Source organism: Lepisma saccharinum, chromosome 12, assembly GCF_977018435.1.
Source record: "Lepisma saccharinum chromosome 12, izLepSacc3.1, whole genome shotgun sequence".
NCBI classification, from domain to species: domain Eukaryota; kingdom Metazoa; phylum Arthropoda; class Insecta; order Zygentoma; family Lepismatidae; genus Lepisma; species Lepisma saccharinum.
The window spans coordinates 14912698-14934052 of NC_139240.1; the positions used below are offsets into that span (position 1 = coordinate 14912698).

At 38.4% G+C, this 21355-nt stretch overlaps 2 protein-coding genes across 2 annotated transcripts; one reads left to right on the plus strand and one right to left on the minus strand.

Annotated features, from left to right (window-relative positions):
* The first annotated feature begins 202 nt into the window (after positions 1–202).
* Positions 203–11735, plus strand: LOC145996239 (uncharacterized). Its single transcript, XM_083132659.1, has 5 exons — positions 203–211; positions 1389–1530; positions 2771–2884; positions 4634–6327; positions 11460–11735. Exons 1-5 carry the CDS (start codon positions 203–205, stop codon positions 11733–11735), a joined length of 2235 nt encoding a protein of 744 aa, XP_082988785.1.
* A 117-nt stretch (positions 11736–11852) lies between these two features.
* Positions 11853–20753, minus strand: LOC145996240 (hemolymph lipopolysaccharide-binding protein-like). Its single transcript, XM_083132661.1, has 3 exons — positions 20684–20753; positions 13303–13557; positions 11853–12016 (listed from the first exon to the last, which is right to left on the minus strand). Exons 1-3 carry the CDS (start codon positions 20751–20753, stop codon positions 11853–11855), a joined length of 489 nt encoding a protein of 162 aa, XP_082988787.1.
* Positions 20754–21355: the final 602 nt, after the last annotated feature.

Below are 21355 nucleotides of genomic sequence, written 5' to 3' on the forward strand. Positions count from 1 at the left end.
TTACTTATGAAAATAACGTTGAATACACTAGCGAATGCAATTTGAGCGAATGAAGTGATTACCGGATGAATAGGCTACATAAAATTATTACTTTTATACGTCTGTAAGTTCATTCTCTAATGTTTCTTCCGAGTAATCGGCCGGCTGATGTCACGGTTTACAGGGTTGCCAAATTGAAGGCTCCGCCTATCTCGGATTAAAGATGACCGTGGTTAGTTAAATAGTTAAGAAAAGATATGCTTTGAATTCCATTTTCTTTCAGGGGGATATAAACACCCCTACTAGGGATAAAGATATTTTTCTTTTGGCGGGGATAAAATTTGTGTGCGTGTGTCATCTCCCCGTTAATTCGCACACTGATTTACACACACAAAATTCATAATTAAATATATATACAGCTAAAGCGTTACTAAGTAAAATGCTAATCAAATGAAAGTTACTATTGTTTTGTTTATTGTGATTCAGAAATCAATGTCGTTGTAGAATAAGCGTGCAAGGTGCCTTGTGGCAACTCAGTACTCTACGAATCTGTGGTGCACATCGCTTGGAAGGTCGTTTCCCAAGGAGGCTTTGGAGTGTTACAAAAAACAACTACATATTACTGGGGAACTGTTTCCTATGATAGTGTCCATAGTAACTAAAAAGAGAAATAATGACTACTTGGTAGATTACAACAATAACTTAGAGTCTATTACAATGCAAAATAATTCTTAAACAGGAGCCGAGTTTCTAGGCAATATAAACTGCAAAGATAGTGAGCCAAAATGGTACTAAAATGAGAAAAAGGTTGGATAGAAAGCACTAAATTTAAGAATTCCCAACATGCATCATTTTAGAATAATCATCCACAATGAAAAGTTAGTGGTTCTTTATTACATCTTACAAGGTGAAGTTGGGGAACTTTGCAATATTATGTACGATACATATCAACATATTTCTTCATAATTAAGAAACAAAGCTTCTTAAAAAACAGTATTTTAAGTTACGAAATAATACCAGAATCAAAGTTGTCCCATCGGTGGTGCTGATATCTGGTCTAGCTCATGGAGGCGAATTTGGAGCCCTGGTTGATACATTCACAGTGAAGGAGGGGCTGGGGGGTAACAGGCTAATTATGGAAAGGTATTTCATGTGTCGAAGGCGAAATAATTTGCTCTCTGAGAGCTTGATTTAAAGAACTACGGCCAGCCGCAATGGTTGCACCAAAAGTACGTTTGACAACCGACAGCAGACTACTGAGTGTTGTGAACTGTGTCAGATTAATCCTATCAATAACGGTGTGGTTTATGAAAGAGATGAAGAAAGAGATTTTGCTAAAATGTGGTTGTTGTTATCTCACAAAATTTGTTCATTCCTGATGATACAGTGAGGCATTTTCTTCCTTGCAGAAGCAGAGGAAAAAGAGTGGTACTTCTGCTTCGATACGCAGCGCGAGGATTGCTTTGCTGAGTTCTGGCGCTGTGTGCGCTTCCAATGGATTCAAGTACGGATCTCCTGAGACAGTCAGGTGCCTCGGGAAGCACGGGAGAGGTAAGGGGCATTGTTTATCTGCGGATAGATAGAATGAATGAATGAATGAATTATTTTTGGGGGGTGCGTCTGCTCTTTAGACCATTCTGCACCCTTCAATATATTCGGGGAAATATCCCCTTAACTAAAATTCTGACTTGAGGGATTAAAACAAGGGGTGTAGAAAGCCCCTTGGGAAAAATTAAAAGGTGCAAGGTTGTAAAAAGACCTGTAGAGCGTCTCTCAAAAGTTTTAGGATAGCGACATTTTAAACTAGACAACCCAAATTACGCAAGGCGCTGGTGGGTTGCGTGTAGAGTTAGGCTCAATTTCAGGGTTGCCATATACAAAATAGATATTTGTGAAATACGCGAAAGGAAGAAAACCAAGTATTATTGTATAAAACTCTAAAACAATATCAGTATTACATTTGTCGCAAATAAGAAATACTTCCTGAAAGAAATAAAATCGATTTTCTAGTATTTCATCGCTGATGAGTCTACACAAAGGAAAAGAGGAGAAAGGAAACGAAAGGGGACAACAAATGAGAGGAGAAAAGAGAGAGCGAAAGAGGAAGAGGAAGAGGAAAAGTAAAGGAGAGAAGAAAAGATAGGACAGATGTGGATAGGAAAAGTAATGAGGAGAAAGCGAAAAGGTGCGAAGAGAGATGAGGAAATTGGAGCAAAGAGGAGAAGAGAGGAGGACACGAGAAGAGGGGAGTTAGGAGGGGACGAGAAGACGGGAGTTGAGAGTAGAGTAAATGAGAGAAAATGAGAAGAATGAAAGGAAGAGGAGAAGAGTGCAGTGAAGTCGGAAATCTATGACAGGAGAGGAGATAAGAGGAGTGGAGAAGAATGGGATTGAGACAAGAGGCGAGGACAGGAGGGAAGACGATATGACATATAAGCAGAGGAGAAGAAGGGGAGAGGAGAAGGAGAGAAGAGAAAGGAGAAGAGGTATTTGCAGAAAATATCGTCTCGGCGTCAAGAATTGATGCATTGATCAAATTATCTGTTCCGTCAATCGCAAAACAGTATGTAAAAGGCCAACCAGCGCCATCTCTTGGCGTTAAGAATTACTAAAAACAATAGAACATCGTCGAGCATACAGCAGAGACAGACACCTGCACGCGGAAAGATCGCTTTTCACAACGCTACGTACTTTGATGTATTTTTATGTATATTTACAGTTCGCTTATATTTTTATACAATATATCCACGTATAATCATTACGCGAGTGTTGTTTTTTATCATAACCTCAGCGGTGAAGGAAGACAACAGTCCGGAGCCGCAACATTTTGGTCCTCCAAATCCGGATGCAACGAGATTGAGCCCGCCATGGACGCCAACCGTCGCATCGCAGCAGCAGCAACAAGGTAGGTAGTGAGTGCATGCAAGATTCGTCACTTTCCTATTTAATTACATCCTCACACCCTTTGTGTTACCCTGTGTTAGTGTTCAGTGAAGTGTAAGTGAACTTTCAATACTGCAACGAACAGTTCCAGTGAATCGGTGTCGTGACAAAACAGTTTGAATTCTCGTTAGCAACAATGAATGCAGAGAGACTGAAAGAGCTTATCGTTAAGCGGGGACAAGTAAAGGCTAGAGTAACGCGTTTCAGAGCATACATTGATAGCCTCACAGAAGATCATGGAATCGCACAATTAACATTACGTCATGAGATGTTGAATCGTGGAAAGACTTCGAAAACATTCAGTCAGAAATTGAACTTTTGCAAGATGAGTCGTTACAGGAACAGGAAGGTCAAGAAAGGGAACACTTCGAAAATGCATATTTTGAGTTAGCGGCGCGCGCACAAACTGTACTCCAGTCGCACGCAACGTCTAAAATTCACAATGAAGTGCCGAAAGAAACGCAGGACAATATTGCAGTGAAATTGCCAGTGATAAATCTACCGTTATTTCACGGACATTATGATGAATGGTTGTCTTTTTTTGACACGTTTCAAGCACTAATTAATAACAATTCGTCATTGCAAGCTATTCAGAAATTTCACTATTTGCGTTCTTCGCTGCGAGGGGAAGCACTTGAAGTCATTCAAGCGCTCGAGATCTCTGCACAGAATTACGAAACGGCGTGGTCACTTTTAAAGGAGCGGTTTGAAAACAAAAGGTACATTGTAAACAAACACGTAAAGGCATTGTTTGATTTACCGCCTGTAGAAAGGGAATCGGCTGCCGCTTTGAAGCGACTTCTAGACAGCATAGTGAAACATTTACGTGCTTTAAAATCGCTTGGTCAACCGACAGAAAATTGGGACGCTCTTCTTTTGCATTTAGTCACAAATAAATTAGATAGCGTTACTCATAAAGAATGGGAAGAAACAATTCCAGGTACTGAACTTCCGTCGATGTCAGAACTCATTCAGTTTCTGCAACAAAGGTGTCAAGTTCTAGATGCCGTAGATAACAATCGGCCCACACAAAATAAACCTCTGTTTCGCAACAAAGGCTCTTATTCTCAGAAGAATGGATCGGAAAGTAAGAGTACGTTTAAAACAAACGTTCATCTTTCATACAATGAACCAAAGTGCAGGTTTTGTAATCAAGCACACTTCATTTATCAGTGCACTTCATTCAAGGCAAAATCAGTACCAGAGCGAATAAATGTAGTAAAGCGTCTTTCACTTTGCCTCAATTGTTTAAAATCTGGACACAGATCTGAGACATGCCCTTCAGGTAATTGTAAGATTTGCAATTCAAGGCACAATTCCCTACTGCATTTTTCTCAACAGTCATCATCACGCAGCACATCATCGTCGTCGTCTTCTCAATCAGAAAACTACGTCACTCCGAGTGCAGGGCGGAGAGATACAGAATCTGTTACATATGTAACACAGAATACTCAGAAACAAACAAATGTAATGTTGTGTACAGTAGTTGTTTATGTTAGTAATACACAAGGATCATATCATATTTGTCGAGCGCTTCTCGATTCGGCATCGCAATCAAACTTTATAAGTTCGAGAATGGCGCAAATGTTGAAATTGAAAAGAACGAACAGGGTGTCTCACATAAATGGAATAGGCGCATCAGAATCAAAGGCGTGTCACAGCGTTCAAGCCACTGTCAAATCCAGATTTAATGCTTATTGTGCCACATTAGAATTTGTCGTTCTGCCTGAAATCACACAAGAACTGCCAGCACTTCCGATTAATGTCCGCAATTGGAATATTCCACAGAATATTCATTTGGCAGATCCACAATTCAATACACCTCAAAGAGTAGACTTACTGATCGGAGCGGGAATATTCTTTGATCTGCTTTGTATAGGTCAAATACGTCTCGCACCAGGGTTGCCAACTCTACAGAAAACCACTTTCGGATGGATCGTGGGAGGTAAATATGATATTACGTCACATCATGCATCGCCAAACGTATGTTGTCTTAGCATAGAAGAACGAATCGAAGATCAACTGCAAAGATTATGGTCACTTGAAGAATGCAACACTAAGTCTAGCTTATCCGCAGAAGAGATTGCTTGTGAAGAACATTTTAAGGCTAATTTCAAGAGAGATGAAACTGGAAGATTTATTGTTAGATTGCCAGTAAAGGACAGCATAAGCAAGTTAGGTGATTTGAAGGAAATAGCAACCAGAAGATTTCATTTAATGGAGAAGAGGCTCATCAAGAATCCAGAATTGAAGGATGCTTATGTCAATTTCATGAACGAATATGAAAGTTTGAAACACATGCAACGTATTGAGGAAGATGAATGCCACATTTCAGAATGTTTCTTGCCTCATCATTGCGTAACCAAGGAAACAAGCTCCACATCAAAGCACCGTGTTGTTTTCGATGCCTCATGCAAAACTTCCAGTGGATTATCACTCAACGATATGCTAATGGTAGGACCTACAATACAAGATGACATATTCGCTATTGTCACACGATTTAGGCAACACAAATACGTCATTACTTGTGACATTCAGAAAATGTACAGACAAATACAAGTTCATTCAGAAGATAATTGTCTACAGAAGATTCTTTGGCGTGATGACCCACAGAAACCTCTCAAAACATTTCAGCTCTCAACAGTGACGTATGTGACAGCTTCAGCGCCATTTCTTGCTACGAGATGTCTTGAACAACTTGCATTAGATGAAAAACAGGACTTTCCAAAGGCTGCAGAAGTCGTACTTAGAGATATCTACGTTGATGATATTCTAACAGGTTCCAACACAATGGAAGAAATATTAGAATTGCAGAACAGTCTCGTCGCATTATTACAACGTGGAGGATTTCAATTGAGAAAATGGTGTGCTAATGACCCAACATTATTATCTCGCATTCCAGTAGAACATCAAGAAACAAAACTAGATCACATTGCTGAAGCACAACAAACTATAAGGAGTTTAGGATTATTATGGAATCCAACCACAGATGAATTTTACTTCACCATAAAGGATACAAATCGAAGTGAAAGGATTTCCAAACGATCTATTTTATCCACCATTGCTGGTATCTTCGATCCGTTAGGAATAATAGGACCAGTTATACTCAAAGCAAAGGTGTTTCTTCAACATCTGTGGAGACTGAAACTAGATTGGGATGAAACATTACCATCATCACTGCATTCAGAATGGGATCACTTTCGCAAGGAACTACCACAGCTAGAGAAACTTCATGTTCCCAGATGGACAATGACCGAACCAACATCAGAAGTAGAGATACACGGATTCAGCGACGCATCTCAGCTTGGTTATGGAGCATGCATTTACATTAAATGCAAAGATTCAAATGGACATATCACGTCTACTTTACTTTGTTCGAAATCTCGCGTTGCCCCTCTAAAAAAGGTAACTTTACCACGTTTGGAACTTTGTGGAGCGTTACTTCTTGCCAGACTTACACACAAGGTCACAGAAGCTCTAAAATGGACAGGAATGAAGATTATTCTATGGTCAGACTCTACTATTGTACTAGCTTGGCTGAAAGCGCCTTCATCACAATGTAAATCTTTCGTGGCCAACAGAGTGGCTGAAATACAGAAACTGACAAGCAGTTACGAATGGAGACACGTAAGAACTCAAGACAATCCAGCAGATCATATTTCAAGAGGCTTGTTACCATCACAAATGCCAAATGCTAAATCTTGGTGGCATGGACCATCATGGCTAACAAATGAACTTATTGATCACAATGAGATTACAGTTGAACCTCAAGATTTACCTGAACAAAGAAGGAAAACTACAGTCGCCTTAACAACTACAAAGTAATTTGAGTTACTTGAACGATACTCCACATTAGAAAGATTACAGAGAGTAACAGCGTATTGTATGAGATTTTCTCACAACTCAAGAAAGTTACAGCATGAACGACAGTTTGGACCATTGACAACAACTGAACTGCAATCAGCTATTACATGCTTAATAAAACTTACTCAAGAACAAGAATTTCAACCAGAGTTGCAAGCTCTCAAAAGCAAAGCAGACCTACCCAAGTCAAGCAGACTACTTAACTTAAATCCGTTTCTCGACAAGAATCAAGTAATTAGGGTGGGCGGAAGGCTTGCAGCATCTGAAAATACATATGACCAAAAATATCCAATTATTCTACCTGCAAACTCCAGATTGACTATTTTGATTGCTGAAAATGAGCACAGAAGACTACTCCACCATGGACCTCAACTTCTGCTGACGTCACTAAGACAATCGTATTGGCCCCTCAGTGGACGTAACTTAACCAGAAGAATTGTACATCAGTGCATTGTTTGCTTCAAAAACAAACCGAAGACATTTGAACAGCTGATGGGAGACCTTCCAAGAGAAAGAGTGACACCAAGTAAACCATTTTTACACAGCGGTGTAGATTATTGCGGTCCAATTTACATCAAAACCAACAATCGTCGTGGCAGCAGACTAGAAAAGGCTTACATCGCAATTTTTGTCTGCCTGGCTACAAAGGCTGTACATAACGAACTAGTCAGCAACTTAACTACAGATTCATTTATTGGAGCATTGAAACGATTCATCTCTCGACGAGGAAGATGTGCTAAAATTTTCTCTGATAATGCAACAAACTTGTAGGTGCACAACGTGAATTACGAGAGTTACAAGCATTATTCATGTCGCAAGTTCATCAAGAAAAGGTTCAGAATTTCCTAGCTTCTGACAACATTGAATGGCATTTCATACCCCCAAGGTCAGCAAGTATGGGAGGCCTCTGGGAAGCTGCAGTGAAGTCGCTGAAGTATCACTTGAAGAGGATAATAGGAAACGCTTCATTCACTTACGAAGAGACTTACACATATCTAACACTCATCGAAGCTTGCTTAAATTCTAGACCCTTGACTCCTTTATCGAATGACCCGAATGACCTCAACCCTTTAACCCCTGGTCATTTTCTAGTTGGTGAGGCACTCACTACCATTTCCGAACCTGATTTGAACTTAATTCCAGTGAATAGACTATCCAGGTGGCAGCATATGCAACAGTTATATCAACATTTTTGGAACCGGTGGTCATGTGAATATCTCACAAACCTTCAACAACGATCCAAATGGAAACGGAAGAACACTAATCTACGCGTTGGAGACCTGGTCTTACTCAAAGAAGACAACCTTCCCCCCTTGAGCTGGAAGTTAGGAAGAATCATCGAGCTACATCCTGGAGGTGATGGACTTGTTCGGGTGGTATCCATAAAAACAATCCACGGCCAGACGAAGAGAGCAGTCGGGAGGCTGTGCCCCCTTCCAGTGTAGTGTAACTAGTGTGACTTAATTAGGTTGAAGGCAGTGCCTTCAAGGTGGGCGGCATGTTCCGTCAATCGCAAAACAGTATGTAAAAGGCCAACCAGCGCCATCTCTTGGCGTTAAGAATTACTAAAAACAATAGAACATCGTCGAGCATACAGCAGAGGCAGACACCTGCACGCGGAAAGATCGCTTTTCACAACGCTACGTACTTTGATGTATTTTTATGTATATTTACAGTTCGCTTATATTTTTATACAATATATCCACGTATAATCATTACGCGAGTGTTGTTTTTTATCATAACCTCAGCGGTGAAGGAAGACAACAGTCCGGAGCCGCAACATTATCGATATTCAATAATATTTTAAAATGTACTGGAGAATGTATTAGTTTGGTGTGAAATGCCTTTTGGCTGAGTTCAGAGCAAGATAAAATCTTCCACGTAAGATCTTTGATTTTACCTGCGATTATACTACTAAAAACATGAATGTAATTTTCATATTTATAAGAATTATCCAATTTTTCTCCACTTCTCAGTTCTTTGAAAAGAAGGTTTTGATATTTAACAGCTCCTCCCCCCATCGTTAATTCCAGACAGAATCATTCCCATTCACATTGCGTGGACAATGAACACAATGGGATATGTCTAAAACTTACGAAAATATTATGCTACCGGAGGGGTTTGAACCTACGACCATCGGGTTGACAATCTACAACAGAAACCACTACCCTACCATTTTTCGCTCTTGAAAGTAGCTAGGAGGAGCTGACCAATGTGAATGTAGATGCATCTCTCATCCTACATGTAATGTGCAAAGAATACTTGTTTGTATCAAACAAAACGGAGGTAGTACGAATCGGAGCAAACATTTAATGGAGATTGATTGATTGATTTAGTTTATTTTACTTCGCCTTTTTGTGCCTCTTGGCTAATTTTCGAAGATGGGGATGAGTGATGAAATGATGAAATTGATGAATGGACATTCACAAACAACCAAGCCCGAGCGGGATTCGAACCCTTGGCGTCGCAGCGCGATGTGCTATCCGCTCGGCCACAGGGTCCGGCTATTTAATGGAGAATTGAACATGATGAAAACTTTTAATTCGATATTTGGGGAGGTATCCTTGCATTGAACTGGAGTGGGTAAAGGGGTAAAATTAGTTTGTCCTGAATTACCACAAATGTAAATAGTTAATTCATTAATATTTGTCAATGTCTTTGAAGCAGTACAGAATTATCGTTAGAGTATCATAATTCACGATCTTATAAGTGAAAATATCCCTTTGAACATGTGTCAATTCATTTATTTGTTTAATTTATTTTTAGTAAATTCCAGATGCAGAACAATGTAGCCACTTTACACTGCTATTACAAAAAAATTTAGAATACTCTTGTTTAATAAAATGAGAATTAAAAAAATAGAACACCTCGCGAGAATACTCGAACCTGGGACCTCTAGATGTCCAGTCGAGAACTTTAACCACCACACCACGCCTTTACCTTCCGCTGAAACAACAATTTTTATATACTCCTCACTCCAATATTGTAAATGATGTTGGATATTTATGTAGTTGAACTTTTACTTTAATTTTGAATTGCCTTTCTTGTATTTGCATCTATCTTCGAGAAAAAAAAATCGAAGTGATGAAGAAAAACGATAATATTTGTAGCTGTGTCCCGAAAACGAGAAATGCAGGCACTTCCACACATGCTGTGAAGGTAGTTTGAGGACTCGCAGGTTGAAATAAAGCTTACATTATTTATAAACATTCAAATACTTCGAAGTCTCCCCGATGGCGTAGCTGTAACGTCGCCGCCTTGTGATCAAGTAGTCCCGGATTCGATACCTGGTGGAGGCACAATGCGGCCACTTTAAACTGTAGGTCGAGTCCCGATTAGCCTTACTATGCATAAAGCGTACTTAATGCGTCCTGCAATGTAGAAGCCTCTAGATAATTTCCATTAATGATATCCAATCACAATAATAAGTTAGAAGAAATAACTCGCATTTTCACAACAGCTACCAATATTCTCGTTTTTCTTCATCACTTCGATTTTCTTCCTCGAATATAGATGATAATACAAGAAAAGTAATTCAAAATTAATGTAAAAGTTCAAGTACACTAATATCCAACGACATTTACAATATTGGAGTGATTAAAAATATAAAAATTGTTGCTTCAACGGAAGAGAAAGGCGTGGTATGGTGGTTAGAGTTCTAAACAGGACATCTAGGGGTCCCAGGTTCAAGTCTAATTGCGAGGTTTTTTTTTTAAAATTCTCCTTTCATTAAGCAAGAGCATTGAAACATTATTTAATATCAGTGTAAAGTGGCTACATTGTTCTCCTTCTGGAATTTACTAAAAAAAAACAATGAATTAAATAAAGCAAGGGCGTAAAAGAATGAAGGAAAATGTATTGTATGTTGCAAACATTCGACAAAATTGAATATGCGTTCAACCCTTCAACTATTTCCATCAGAAGATATTTTAAACGTCAGGACACTTAGGGTGGCAAGTTTTTTATAGTTTAAAAGGTAATCCCTATAAGGTGCCAACCCCGCGTTTGGTAGAACCTGTCCCGCTTCCCGCGCTAGGGAGCGCTCAACAGTTTCCGTGCTGGGGAAAGTCAAAGCCAGGCAGCCAATTAAAATACGCAACGTCGCAACAGCGTCTACGTAAACGCCTCTCTTCTGGCTTTCATTCGCTCCTCGCTGCCCAGCAGACGATTTTTTCCTCGTTTCTCATTGACACCGAAACTGTTGAGCGCTCCCTAGCGCGGGAAGCGGAACAGGTTCTACCAAACGCGGTACATAGATGAGTAGTCAGGGGAACACGATACAATGCTTAAGGTCTCTGGTTTGAATACCGGTATGAGTATTGTTAAGTGTGAAATATCGTTATGCTTTTGTTTATGTTTTTGTTGAAATATGGTGGTGTTCATTATGGAAGTTGTAAGTTGTGATGTTTGATAATAAATAATCTATTCTTATATGTTAATCAGTGGTATGTTTATGTTTCAAGTAATGGTATGTGTAAAACGCGTGCGTGTTAGTCTGTGTACACCACAGCTTCCAATGTGGCAACGAAATGGTGAATCTCGATAATTACAAGTTTTTTTGTACAAGTTTAGTAAACTGGCTTATGTAGTAACTTTTGATAAATGCGATCCTCAAAATGGATCTGTTTCTTCATATTTAGAAAGATTTGCTAATTACGTATTGTCGTATTCAGCACGTTGCTCCAGAGGAAAAAGTTCCTACATTGAGTGCTGCAATTGGATCACAACCATATGAAGTTCTTCGAGAATTGTTTGCTCCTGCCCAGCCGGAAGTCAAAACATATGAATACATTTCACAAGGATTAATTTCTTGTTATAGTCCAGCCAGTAATTTCATTGTGCAAAGGCTGAAACTACGAAACTGTAAAGAAGAAGATGACGAACAGTTTGGTAAGAAAGTAGACGACTTATCCATCACCGTGTTTATTCAAGTGCAATTCCAGAGGTAACGAATTGAAAGACAAACATCTACCTATGAATCAACACAATTTTATTTCTTAAAAAAACATAGAATATAATGATGGAAAATAGAGAATTTGTCTATCTTTGTACATCCCTCTCATAAACTAAGCATTCCTATGGTAATCCTCGCAAATAAATGCTAGTCGCATGTTGCACTTCTCGTCGTTCAGCTTCCCGTTCACATACACTCCCCCGCAGCGCTCGTCTTCTCCGGAAAGGTTGGGCTCTCCTTCCGCCCACGAGTAGTACTGGTCATACAGGTTCTTCCCTGAGGAGAAAAACATTTCTCTTAGAATATACAGGTATCATTGTTTTCTTTTATTTCGACATATCTACTACGTTTCAAAAACTGCGTGTATCCTGTACACATTACTGCTAGAGATTTTCACCCGGCGAGATGTATTTGACCCCCTCCCCCCTCCCCCCTCTTTTTACCCTGGTCCTCCTACTTTCCAACTTTCTCCAATAAAAACATGAACGTGTTATATATTTATGATCTTAGTGACATAAAATAATAGCCTTATTTTTAAAAATACCTTAAGTGTTATTCTTCAAGAGCACGTTTAGTGTAGGTATGAGTATCTTCAATAACCACATCATGATATCTAAATAAAAGTACATGATTTTGCATTGTGGAGGCGATTAGGGGGCAGTTAACCCCCACTTTTTGCCACTTTTGCTCCCGCACTATCGCCTCCTAATTCTTAGCCTTGTCTACCAATAGTAAGTAAACTGTCCTTGCTTCCAGTCCTGTGTACAGGATACACACAATCACAATTATGTTATGCAGCAGTAATTTCAATTAATTGTTGTTAACATTAAATCCAATTCTTTTTAAAACAAATAACGATGAACCCGTTCGGATCCTACGTTAAGTCCAGTCGGATTTAGATTCTCTGTCTATAAAATGGACTAAAACAACTCAAAGCAACAAATATCCACGCTTATACTATCAGAAATAAGGCTTTGGCGCTAATCAAGGGAGATGCTCCGTTTGGCGCTCCCTCCCCTGAGTAGTCGCTCGGCTCTTAAACACCCCCTGACTGTATGCTACTTACTTTCGTCTGTGTTTTGAAAATAAGATCTGGTTTTCAGCAACAATTCTTATTTATTCTACATCTTTATTGTATATTAATTAGATATAATGTAAATAAAAGGACCAACGTAGGCAAGAAAGTGAAACAAGAACAGAAGGCCGACAACTTCAAATCTTGCGACAATTTCTATGTATATACGTAGAAGTTGGTTTCCAGCGGTATACAAGATTACAGGAAAGAATTCCCACTGATGCAAGATAGGCTAATTGTGACTGGACCAGTTTAGAAAGGAATCCGAACCACTACGTGTCTCTACTGGATATCGAACCCGGGACAACTTGCTTACAAGGCAACGACGTTGGTACTACGACGTTGAGGAGGCCCAATAATATTGTGTTTTTATGCTTGTAACTGCCGTAAACTACAAGAGCAATAATTTAAAATGAATAATGGGCATTTCCATTGAGGGTCGATGGACCGATTCAACCAATCAAACAATTAGAATTAAGACACTCACCTAGGACAGTTTGATATTTATCCTTCGTGATCAGATCGTGGAAACCAATGAAGGCCTCCTGCATTGGACTGCCGGCCGGGACTCCAAACCTATGCAACAGTCCCTCGATAGCCAGCTCCTCTTCCTCCGAGTCTATGACAACCAGGTGTTGTCCACGGATAGCGCAGACTACCGCTGCCTCCTTCCAAGTGACCATGTCCGTGTAGTAGGTGAATCTTCCGTAGCGAACACCGGTGAAGGAGCTGAGCTCTTGAACTGGAAAGAAAAGTTAGTATTGCCTGAATCACACAAGGCTAGATTCCCTGTTGGATTTTCCAGTTGGATTTGGACTACTTGTGTGGTACTGGCTCATCTGCTAGTTCTCACCTCACACGATACGATACTACTTACAGTACTTCTTAAGAGACTTTTCTGTCTAGAGCAGACAACGGACAAGCTAAAAAGATAGACGACCTACTTGAGGAGGAACGTCGTAGGAGAATAGCTAGCTACTGCTGCTGCTATTTTTATACTGTTGTCTAAATTTAGCGTTAGAAGACAAGAAAAGCTCGAAAGAAAGTATGTTAATCAAAGTTTACTCAACATGCTTTTTAGTAAATCGAAAAGCTCTAAAATTTAATACAGGAAAATTTGCTGATGATAGAATTAAGAAAGATTACAAAATTAAATTGTCAAATCGATTCGTTATTTTGCAGGATTTAAATGATGATGAAAATATAAATGAAACAGACTTAAATAAGAATTGGGAGCACATACGTAATGCAATAGAATCAGCAGCTAAAGAAAGTATAGGATACCATAAACCAAGAAAAGGTAAGCCATTGTTTGATAATAAATGTCATAACCTAATAGAAATAGGTAATCAGGCTAGACTTAAGTTGTTAAATAATAACTCTGATGATACAAATCTAAGCAATTATAATAAATTAAAGGGAGAAGTTAACCGCACGTTTAGAATTAAAAAAAGAGATTACTTGAAAAACAAAATGGGGTGTAAGGGGTACCTTCCACGTGGACTGAAGACTAGCGAGGCTCTGGCGACTGGCACTATGGCCAGTATAATTTTTTGTGTTGGCCTGTTTTTTGTCCTTGTGTGTGCTGAGTGTCTGTTTACAGCCTCAGCTTTTAACAGAAGTCAGAAGATTTTTAGATTTTTAGTTATGCAACGTTAGAGTTGTTATTTGTGATGATAAGGGGCTGGCCCCCGTATAATGTGAAGGGTTCAAAATAGCCTAAGTGCTGACGCACCCAAAACTTTAAATTCAAATATTAAATTTAGATTTTAATGGAAGTCAGAATATTTTAACATTTTAGTGACACGACATAACAATTACGTTTTTTTAGTTAGGGTAAGGGGCTGGACCCCGTATATAGTGACGGGTGCAAAATAGCCTAAGTGCTGACGCACACAAAATTTTAACTTCAAATTCAAATTCAAATTGAAAAACAAAATAAGCGAAATTGAAAAAAAAACAGTAAAATAAAAATATCAGAGATTTATATAGAGATGTAAATGAATTTTGAAAGGAGTGGCAACCTAAAGTAAACTTGATAAAATATAAAGACGGTGATTTTCTAGCTGACCCAAGCGATATTCTAAATAGATGGAAGAACTACTTTAATGACCTTTTAAATGTTCATGTAGGAGATAAATCAGAAGTAAATGAAGTACACACAGCAGAACCTTTAGTTCCAGAACCTAACTTGACTGAAGTTAAAGATGCTATTAAAAGGCTAAAGAATAACAAAGCACCTTGCATTGATTTAATACCAGCTGAGTTAATTAAATATGGTGGAAATTCGTTAATATGTCAAATTCATAAATTAATTTGTTTAATATGGAATATAATGGGTGTTTCATAAGGTGCGCAGTTTTTAAATCGCTTGTAATTTTTTTGTTTGAAGGTTGGCAACACTGTTCTTATCATTTTCGTAATCTCTGATCACTCCGATTACACTGGTCAACAGCCAAAATGCGACATGAGTGATATATACAATTTCAAGTCAATATTGGTCCCCTAAATAAGAAACTGTCATTAAAAATTGCAATTGACTAATTATAATTAAGTTACAGGACATTGTTGATTTGGAGTAGTTGCCTATATATATGGTATTGCATAGATGTAAGAAGTACCAATAAATGTTGAGTTTTTCTTTTTTTATCTTATCTTTGTTTACTTGTTGTAATGAAAGGGAGAACTGTTCAATACCAGCCACAAAACCTCTTTATTCATTGTTTTGTGAGGTGTTCATTTGTGCAGATATGATTGTGACTTTATAAAACTAGGTCGAGTGTGTGCATTTATCGAAGATCGTGTTTGTATATTACGTGGTCCCTTTATGGTAAGGTTAGCATTTAATTAAATTGCTGAGTGATTTGGTAAAAAATGCCACGCAAATGCATTAACAATGTTAACAATTTCTGTTATGTTTGTGGTCAAATTGTGTTTTCTGGACAGCGGAGAAATATTACCCCTGCTGTAAGAACAGCCTACAATCTGTATTTCTGTAAATACTGCAAATTCGGAGATGAAGATAAGACTTGGGCTCCACATTTCTGTTGTAAGACCTGCTACACGAATCTGCTGGACTGGTTGAATCACAGAAGACCATCGATGTCATTTGCTATTCCCATGATTTGTTTGGAGCCCGCTAATCATACAGACGATTGTTTTTTTTTGTATGGTCCCACCAATACAACGTATGTCCAATACTAAAAAGAAGACAATTATATTTCCAAATATTCGTTCAGATACTCGTCCTGTGGCGCATAGTAATGAACTACCTGTTCCAACATCTCCTGAATCCTATTCCGGAGACTCACAAGGCGAACCGTACGATCCATAAGCTTCCACATCTACAGATCCGGATTTTGCAGGTGATGTTAAACTTACAGAACAGCACAAGGTTAGCCAGAGTGAAATGAATGATTTAGTAATATGAAGGTGTCATTTTATCGTGACCGTCAGAAAAAGTTGGAATAATACTTTTCTACCGAAGGAGATCTGATATACTGCAGTGATATTAATGGTTTATTGGGGGCAATGGGTATTAAGCACATCTGTGAAGAGTGGCGGTTGTTCATAGATGCATCGATATTAAGTCTAAAGGCTGTACTGCTTCATAACAGCAATCAATTGCCGTCAATCCCTATTGGTTATTCTGTGCAAAAGAAAGAATCGTATGATAGTCTAAAATTCCTCCCTCAACCAATTAAATACAACAACTACAAATGGAAAATATGTGCAGATTTGAAAGTCATTTCTATTTTAACTGGACTCCAACAAGTCTATACCAAATATTGCTGTTTCCTCTGCGAATGGAATAGCAGACAGAGCTTCTCATTTCATTAAAAAGGATTGGCCATTACGTCAAAGTATGGAAACTGAAAATATGAATGTACAAAATGAATGAACCTCTCGTTGAATCTGAAAATATTATACTTCCTGCACTTCATATAAAGCTTGGACTGATCAAAAACTTTGTCAAAAAGTTGGATAAAAACTCTGGAATTCAAATATCTACTTAAGAAATCTCCAAAAATTAGTGAACAGAAGATCAAGGAAGGAATTTTTGTGGGCCCTCAAATTCGTCAACTTAACCAGAACGAGATCCTCGAACACCTGCTAAGTGATGTTGAGGAAGGTGCATGGAGTTCTTTCAGAGAAGCCTCAGAAAATTTCTTGGGAAACAAACGTGCTGAAGACTACGAAAAACTTGTAAATAATTGTTTCATCGTATCAAAAAATGGGTTGCAATATGTTCCTTAAATTGCATTTTCTACTTTCATCTCAATTTCTTCGCGAAAAGTTGTGGGGAGGTAAGTGATGGACACGGTGAGGGTTTCCACCAACAAATATCTGTAATCGAGAAAATATACCAGGGGAAATGGAGTACAAGAATGCTTGCCGACTATTGCTGGACAGTAACCAGGGATGATCCAGAACTTCACTACAAGAGGGAAGCAAAGAGGAAGCGGATTTAATCCCACGTAAGTAAAGAACAAACCATACAGTAGTATAGTAGAAAATATTTATTTTGTGATTATTGTAAAAACTTTGATTCATGCATTTACTTGGAAAAGGCAAATGAAAATGTACCCATGTTTTGTACTGTTCGTATAATACAGTTAAAGCGTAAAAGCCACATGCACACCTAGCATACGTCATTCCACTACGTTTCAACTTTGGGAAACCCGACTTTTCGACAATACCTCGTATAATTCTTAAACCGGAAGTCGAGTGGCATTTTCATTGTTAGTTTCGTGTTCAGCATCATGGATTGATGCAGAAAAGTGAATTTTCATTCATGTCGCAAAAAAAAAAAAAAAAAATTAAAAATTTGTTGACCAGTGTTACTTGAGCAATTTGTTGGCATTTGTTCAGTTTAGTTGCCATGGAGCGGTTCACTATCGAGCAACGCGTCGTTATCTTGAAAACACATTACATTACTTATGCACAGACAGTTCGTAATCTTCGCGCGATCTTCGGACGTAACTATGCCCTCACTGCAACAACAGTTAGGAGGTTGGTGAAGAAATTCGAGATATCCGCTCCAGTTGCAACCATAAATTCGCTGGGCGAAAACGTAGTCGTCGCACAGATGAAAACATTGCAGTAGTGCAAGACAGTGTGAATGTTAGCCACGCCACATCATTCTTCACTTTAAATCGCATATGGGAATATATCGGACACATTTCACTTTTCAATTATTAAATCGTAGTGAATGTGTAAAATAATAAAAATAAAAATATCAACTTTCATGCAATTTAGGATCAGTCATTGCATTTTCAAAAACTGCGCACTTTATGAAACACCCTTTTAGAAGAAATCCCTCAACAGTGGAAAGAATCCGTAATTGAGGCGTTGCGGATACGAAAGACGAATCTCAAAAGAGATAAAATATATAATATATTAGTAGAGTTTGGAATACCTAAGAAGCTTGTTAATATGATAAAAGTATGTACCAGTGAAACAGAAAGTAGAATTCGTGTGGGTATTAATGTGTCTGACAAATTTACAATTCATGATGGGTTGAAACAAGGAGATGCATTATCTCCATTGCTCTTTAATTTTGCCTTTAGAATATGCTGCTAGGAAGGTAAAAGAAACTAACGAAGGGCCAACATTAAACAGTGTGACTCAGGTGTTAGCATATGCAGATGATGTAGACTTACTGGGGGATGATGTGAATACAATTACGAATAAATAAAATATTTTTTAAAGCAGCTAGAGAAATAGGTATGGAAGTTAGCAAAGATAAAACTAAATATACGCTTACAGGCCGAAACCAAGTGTTAGGTAATAATCAAAATCTAATTATTGATAACAACTCGTTTGAACCAGTTTCAAAATTCAAGTACTTAGGAGTAATACTAACAATTAAAATTGACATTAAAGAGGAAATAAAAAGCAGACTTAATTCAGGAAATGCACGTTACTTTTCTCTTCATAAACCTTTGTCATCTCGTTTAATATCTAAGAAACTAAAAGTTAAAATATACAAAACAGTAATTTTGTCTGTAATATTATATGGATGAGAAACTTGGTCCCTCACATTGAAAGAGGAACATAAATTGAGAGTATTTATAAGTAAGATCCTTAGGAAAATATTTGGGACTAAAAGGGATGAGGAGACAGGTGAGTGGAGAAGGTTACATAATTTAGAACTACATAATTTGTATTCATGTTTAGATATTATTAGAATGATTAAATCAAGAAGACATAGGTGGGCAGGCCATGATAGAGGGATAATGTTGAGATGGACCTAAAGGAAATTGGTAGGGACGGAAAAGAGTATATAGATCTTGCTCAAGATAGGAACAGATGGAAGACTGTGTTGCTGCAGCCATGAACCTTCGGGTTCAAGAAGGCTAGAGCTCTTTAGTAATCATACGTGAGATTTGCGAAATTCATTCGTTAAAAAAAATGATCAAGTAAATATGTGGAACATTTAATACACTGATAATAAAACATTAAAATGCTAACCAAGGCCAACTTTTATAGTATGAAAAATATACATATAAACGTAACGTTTCCACCCTCTAACCTGGTAACAATAAAGATTTTCATTATCAGCTAATCACATCTGTTGTGTACAAATCTCATTGTTAAGGACAGATTCGTAAATGAACAAGAATGTACCTCATTACTAGAGAGCAGATTTTAAAGGGAATTTATTCTTTTTTATTTTTATTTTTAATCATGGAATAAATAACAACAGTGATGATAATTGAAGACTGAAATTGGTAAACGCTGTAAGTGCCACAATAATTCAAACACCGTTTTCCACGTTAAACTGTGAAATGTGCCATGATTTATAATGTGGTAAACGTGAAATTTGGCTGGTAGCCCTCTAAGTATAGTTCAAAGGGCGTGTAAAGAGGTCACTAGTGTGCACGTTCTTACGGGCTGATGTGCGGAACGATGCGATTTCCCAACACTTTCGCTTTTGGCACTTACAACGTTTACCAATTTTAGTCCTCAATTACCTTCCACCAACAAGATTACATAGTTTTGACTTCCAATTTTTCCGTTTTTCAGCCGAATATTTTCATTCCCAAACTCTCTTCACATGATCGAACTCTCGCTCTAATAGACAGTGATCTAGCAGAGAAGCCAGTTACAACTAGAACACGGTCTAGTGACCAAAATCAGTCCAGCAGCCAACCTGGCAGCCATAATTTCCAGCAGAGCAGGCAGCCAGTCTATCGCCAATTAGGGTATTCCTACTGGAAATCCAGTTCCTTGTGATTCGGCCTTAACTCTTTATTCACGGCTATACAATACAGATGGGCGTCCATAAAATTTTGTCCATGGTAGGGAAAGCAAGGTACTTTCCAGAAAGGGGGCAAACGAGGCACATTTCCCCCCATAATTGTGTTGTCCCCTCAAGAAAACCTGCTTCAGTTTGAACATATCATGTTTCTGCATCGCGCTTGCAATAATTAGCATATGGTACTGAAACTGAAATATTATATGTTTGAAATTATAATTTTTGACTGACTTTGATTTTCCAGTCGGGCCATGCCCCCTCTCCCCTTTGCACCCTTTCCGTAAACTCATGATAATACATACCTATTACGGGAACAAGGACTGCAAGGATGTTAATAACGATCCAATTTAAAGCATGTCTTTTGGTAACGTCACTCACATGTGGAGTGTATATGGAGTGTCCGCCACTGTACGAGGGTATGCCGTGTGGAACAACAGTTGTTGACTTTGCAATAGGGTCCCCAATATCAACGATACTACGATTCCGAATACTTGACTGAAGAGGGAGAAGCAGGGGGGAACACCCCTTAGTGACACAAGTTATGTGCCGTTATCGTGCAAAATTCACTTCATTGTCCAGTAGAATGTCGCTATTTCAGTATTCTTACCTGAAGTTGAATTTCCTTGGGAGAAGTCTGTGATCGCCAATACGATGGCAAGAAACAGTACAGTTCCCATGGCTGATTGCAGTTAAGAAATTGCCTAAAAACAGAAGAGAACTTCAGCTACAAGACATACTTAATGATTTCATGAAATATAATTATTTAAAAACGGTTTTCATTGCTAGTGGCTACAGTTTTCTCTAATATAGTACATCACCTGGAGCCAGTGCTCGTTTTCTGGCGGTGCGCAACGGTACGCTGTACCGACATCTTTTCTCAGGTGAGAATAAATACAAAAAAAGTGTGTATCTGTGCGTGTAACTACATGAATGCACGATCATTTTGAACATTCAAGTTAGATATATTGATATCGTGTTTGCATGTTTTTGTAAGAAAAAGATAAAAAGATGAAAGAAGCGGTAGAGAATGAGGGAAAGGAAGAGAATCAAAGAAGTCACAAAGGCAGAGAGAGAGAGAGAGAGAGAGAGAGAGAGAGAGAGAGAGAGAGGGAAGCGAAAGAGAGAGAGAAAGATTTAGAGAAGCGAGAGAGAAAGAAATAGAGAACCCAGGAAGAAAGAGAGACATTAGAGAGAAAACAGAGAGAAATTGAAAACGAGAAAGAGATAAAGAAGAGAGAGTGTGTGAAAGAAATACAGAAGTCAAAGAAGAGAGAAAGAA

What these genes read in the sequence shown, in the direction of transcription:
- LOC145996240 (XM_083132661.1), bottom strand. Translation starts at nt 20,753, where the DNA reads ATGGGAACTGTACTGTTTCTTGCCATCGTATTGGCGATCACAGACTTC. An exon ending in CCAAGGAAATTCAACTTCAG is followed by an intron (nt 13,558 to 20,683) that starts GTAAGAATACTG and finishes TTTTCTTTCCAG; the next exon opens with TTCAAGAGCTCAGCTCCTTC. An exon ending in TAAATATCAAACTGTCCTAG is followed by an intron (nt 12,017 to 13,302) that starts GTGAGTGTCTTA and finishes TTTTCTCCTCAG; the next exon opens with GGAAGAACCTGTATGACCAG.
- LOC145996239 (XM_083132659.1), top strand. An exon ending in ATCGCAGCAGCAGCAACAAG is followed by an intron (nt 2,885 to 4,633) that starts GTAGGTAGTGAG and finishes GTGCCACATTAG; the next exon opens with AATTTGTCGTTCTGCCTGAA. An exon ending in GCGTTGCCCCTCTAAAAAAG is followed by an intron (nt 6,328 to 11,459) that starts GTAACTTTACCA and finishes TGTCGTATTCAG; the next exon opens with CACGTTGCTCCAGAGGAAAA.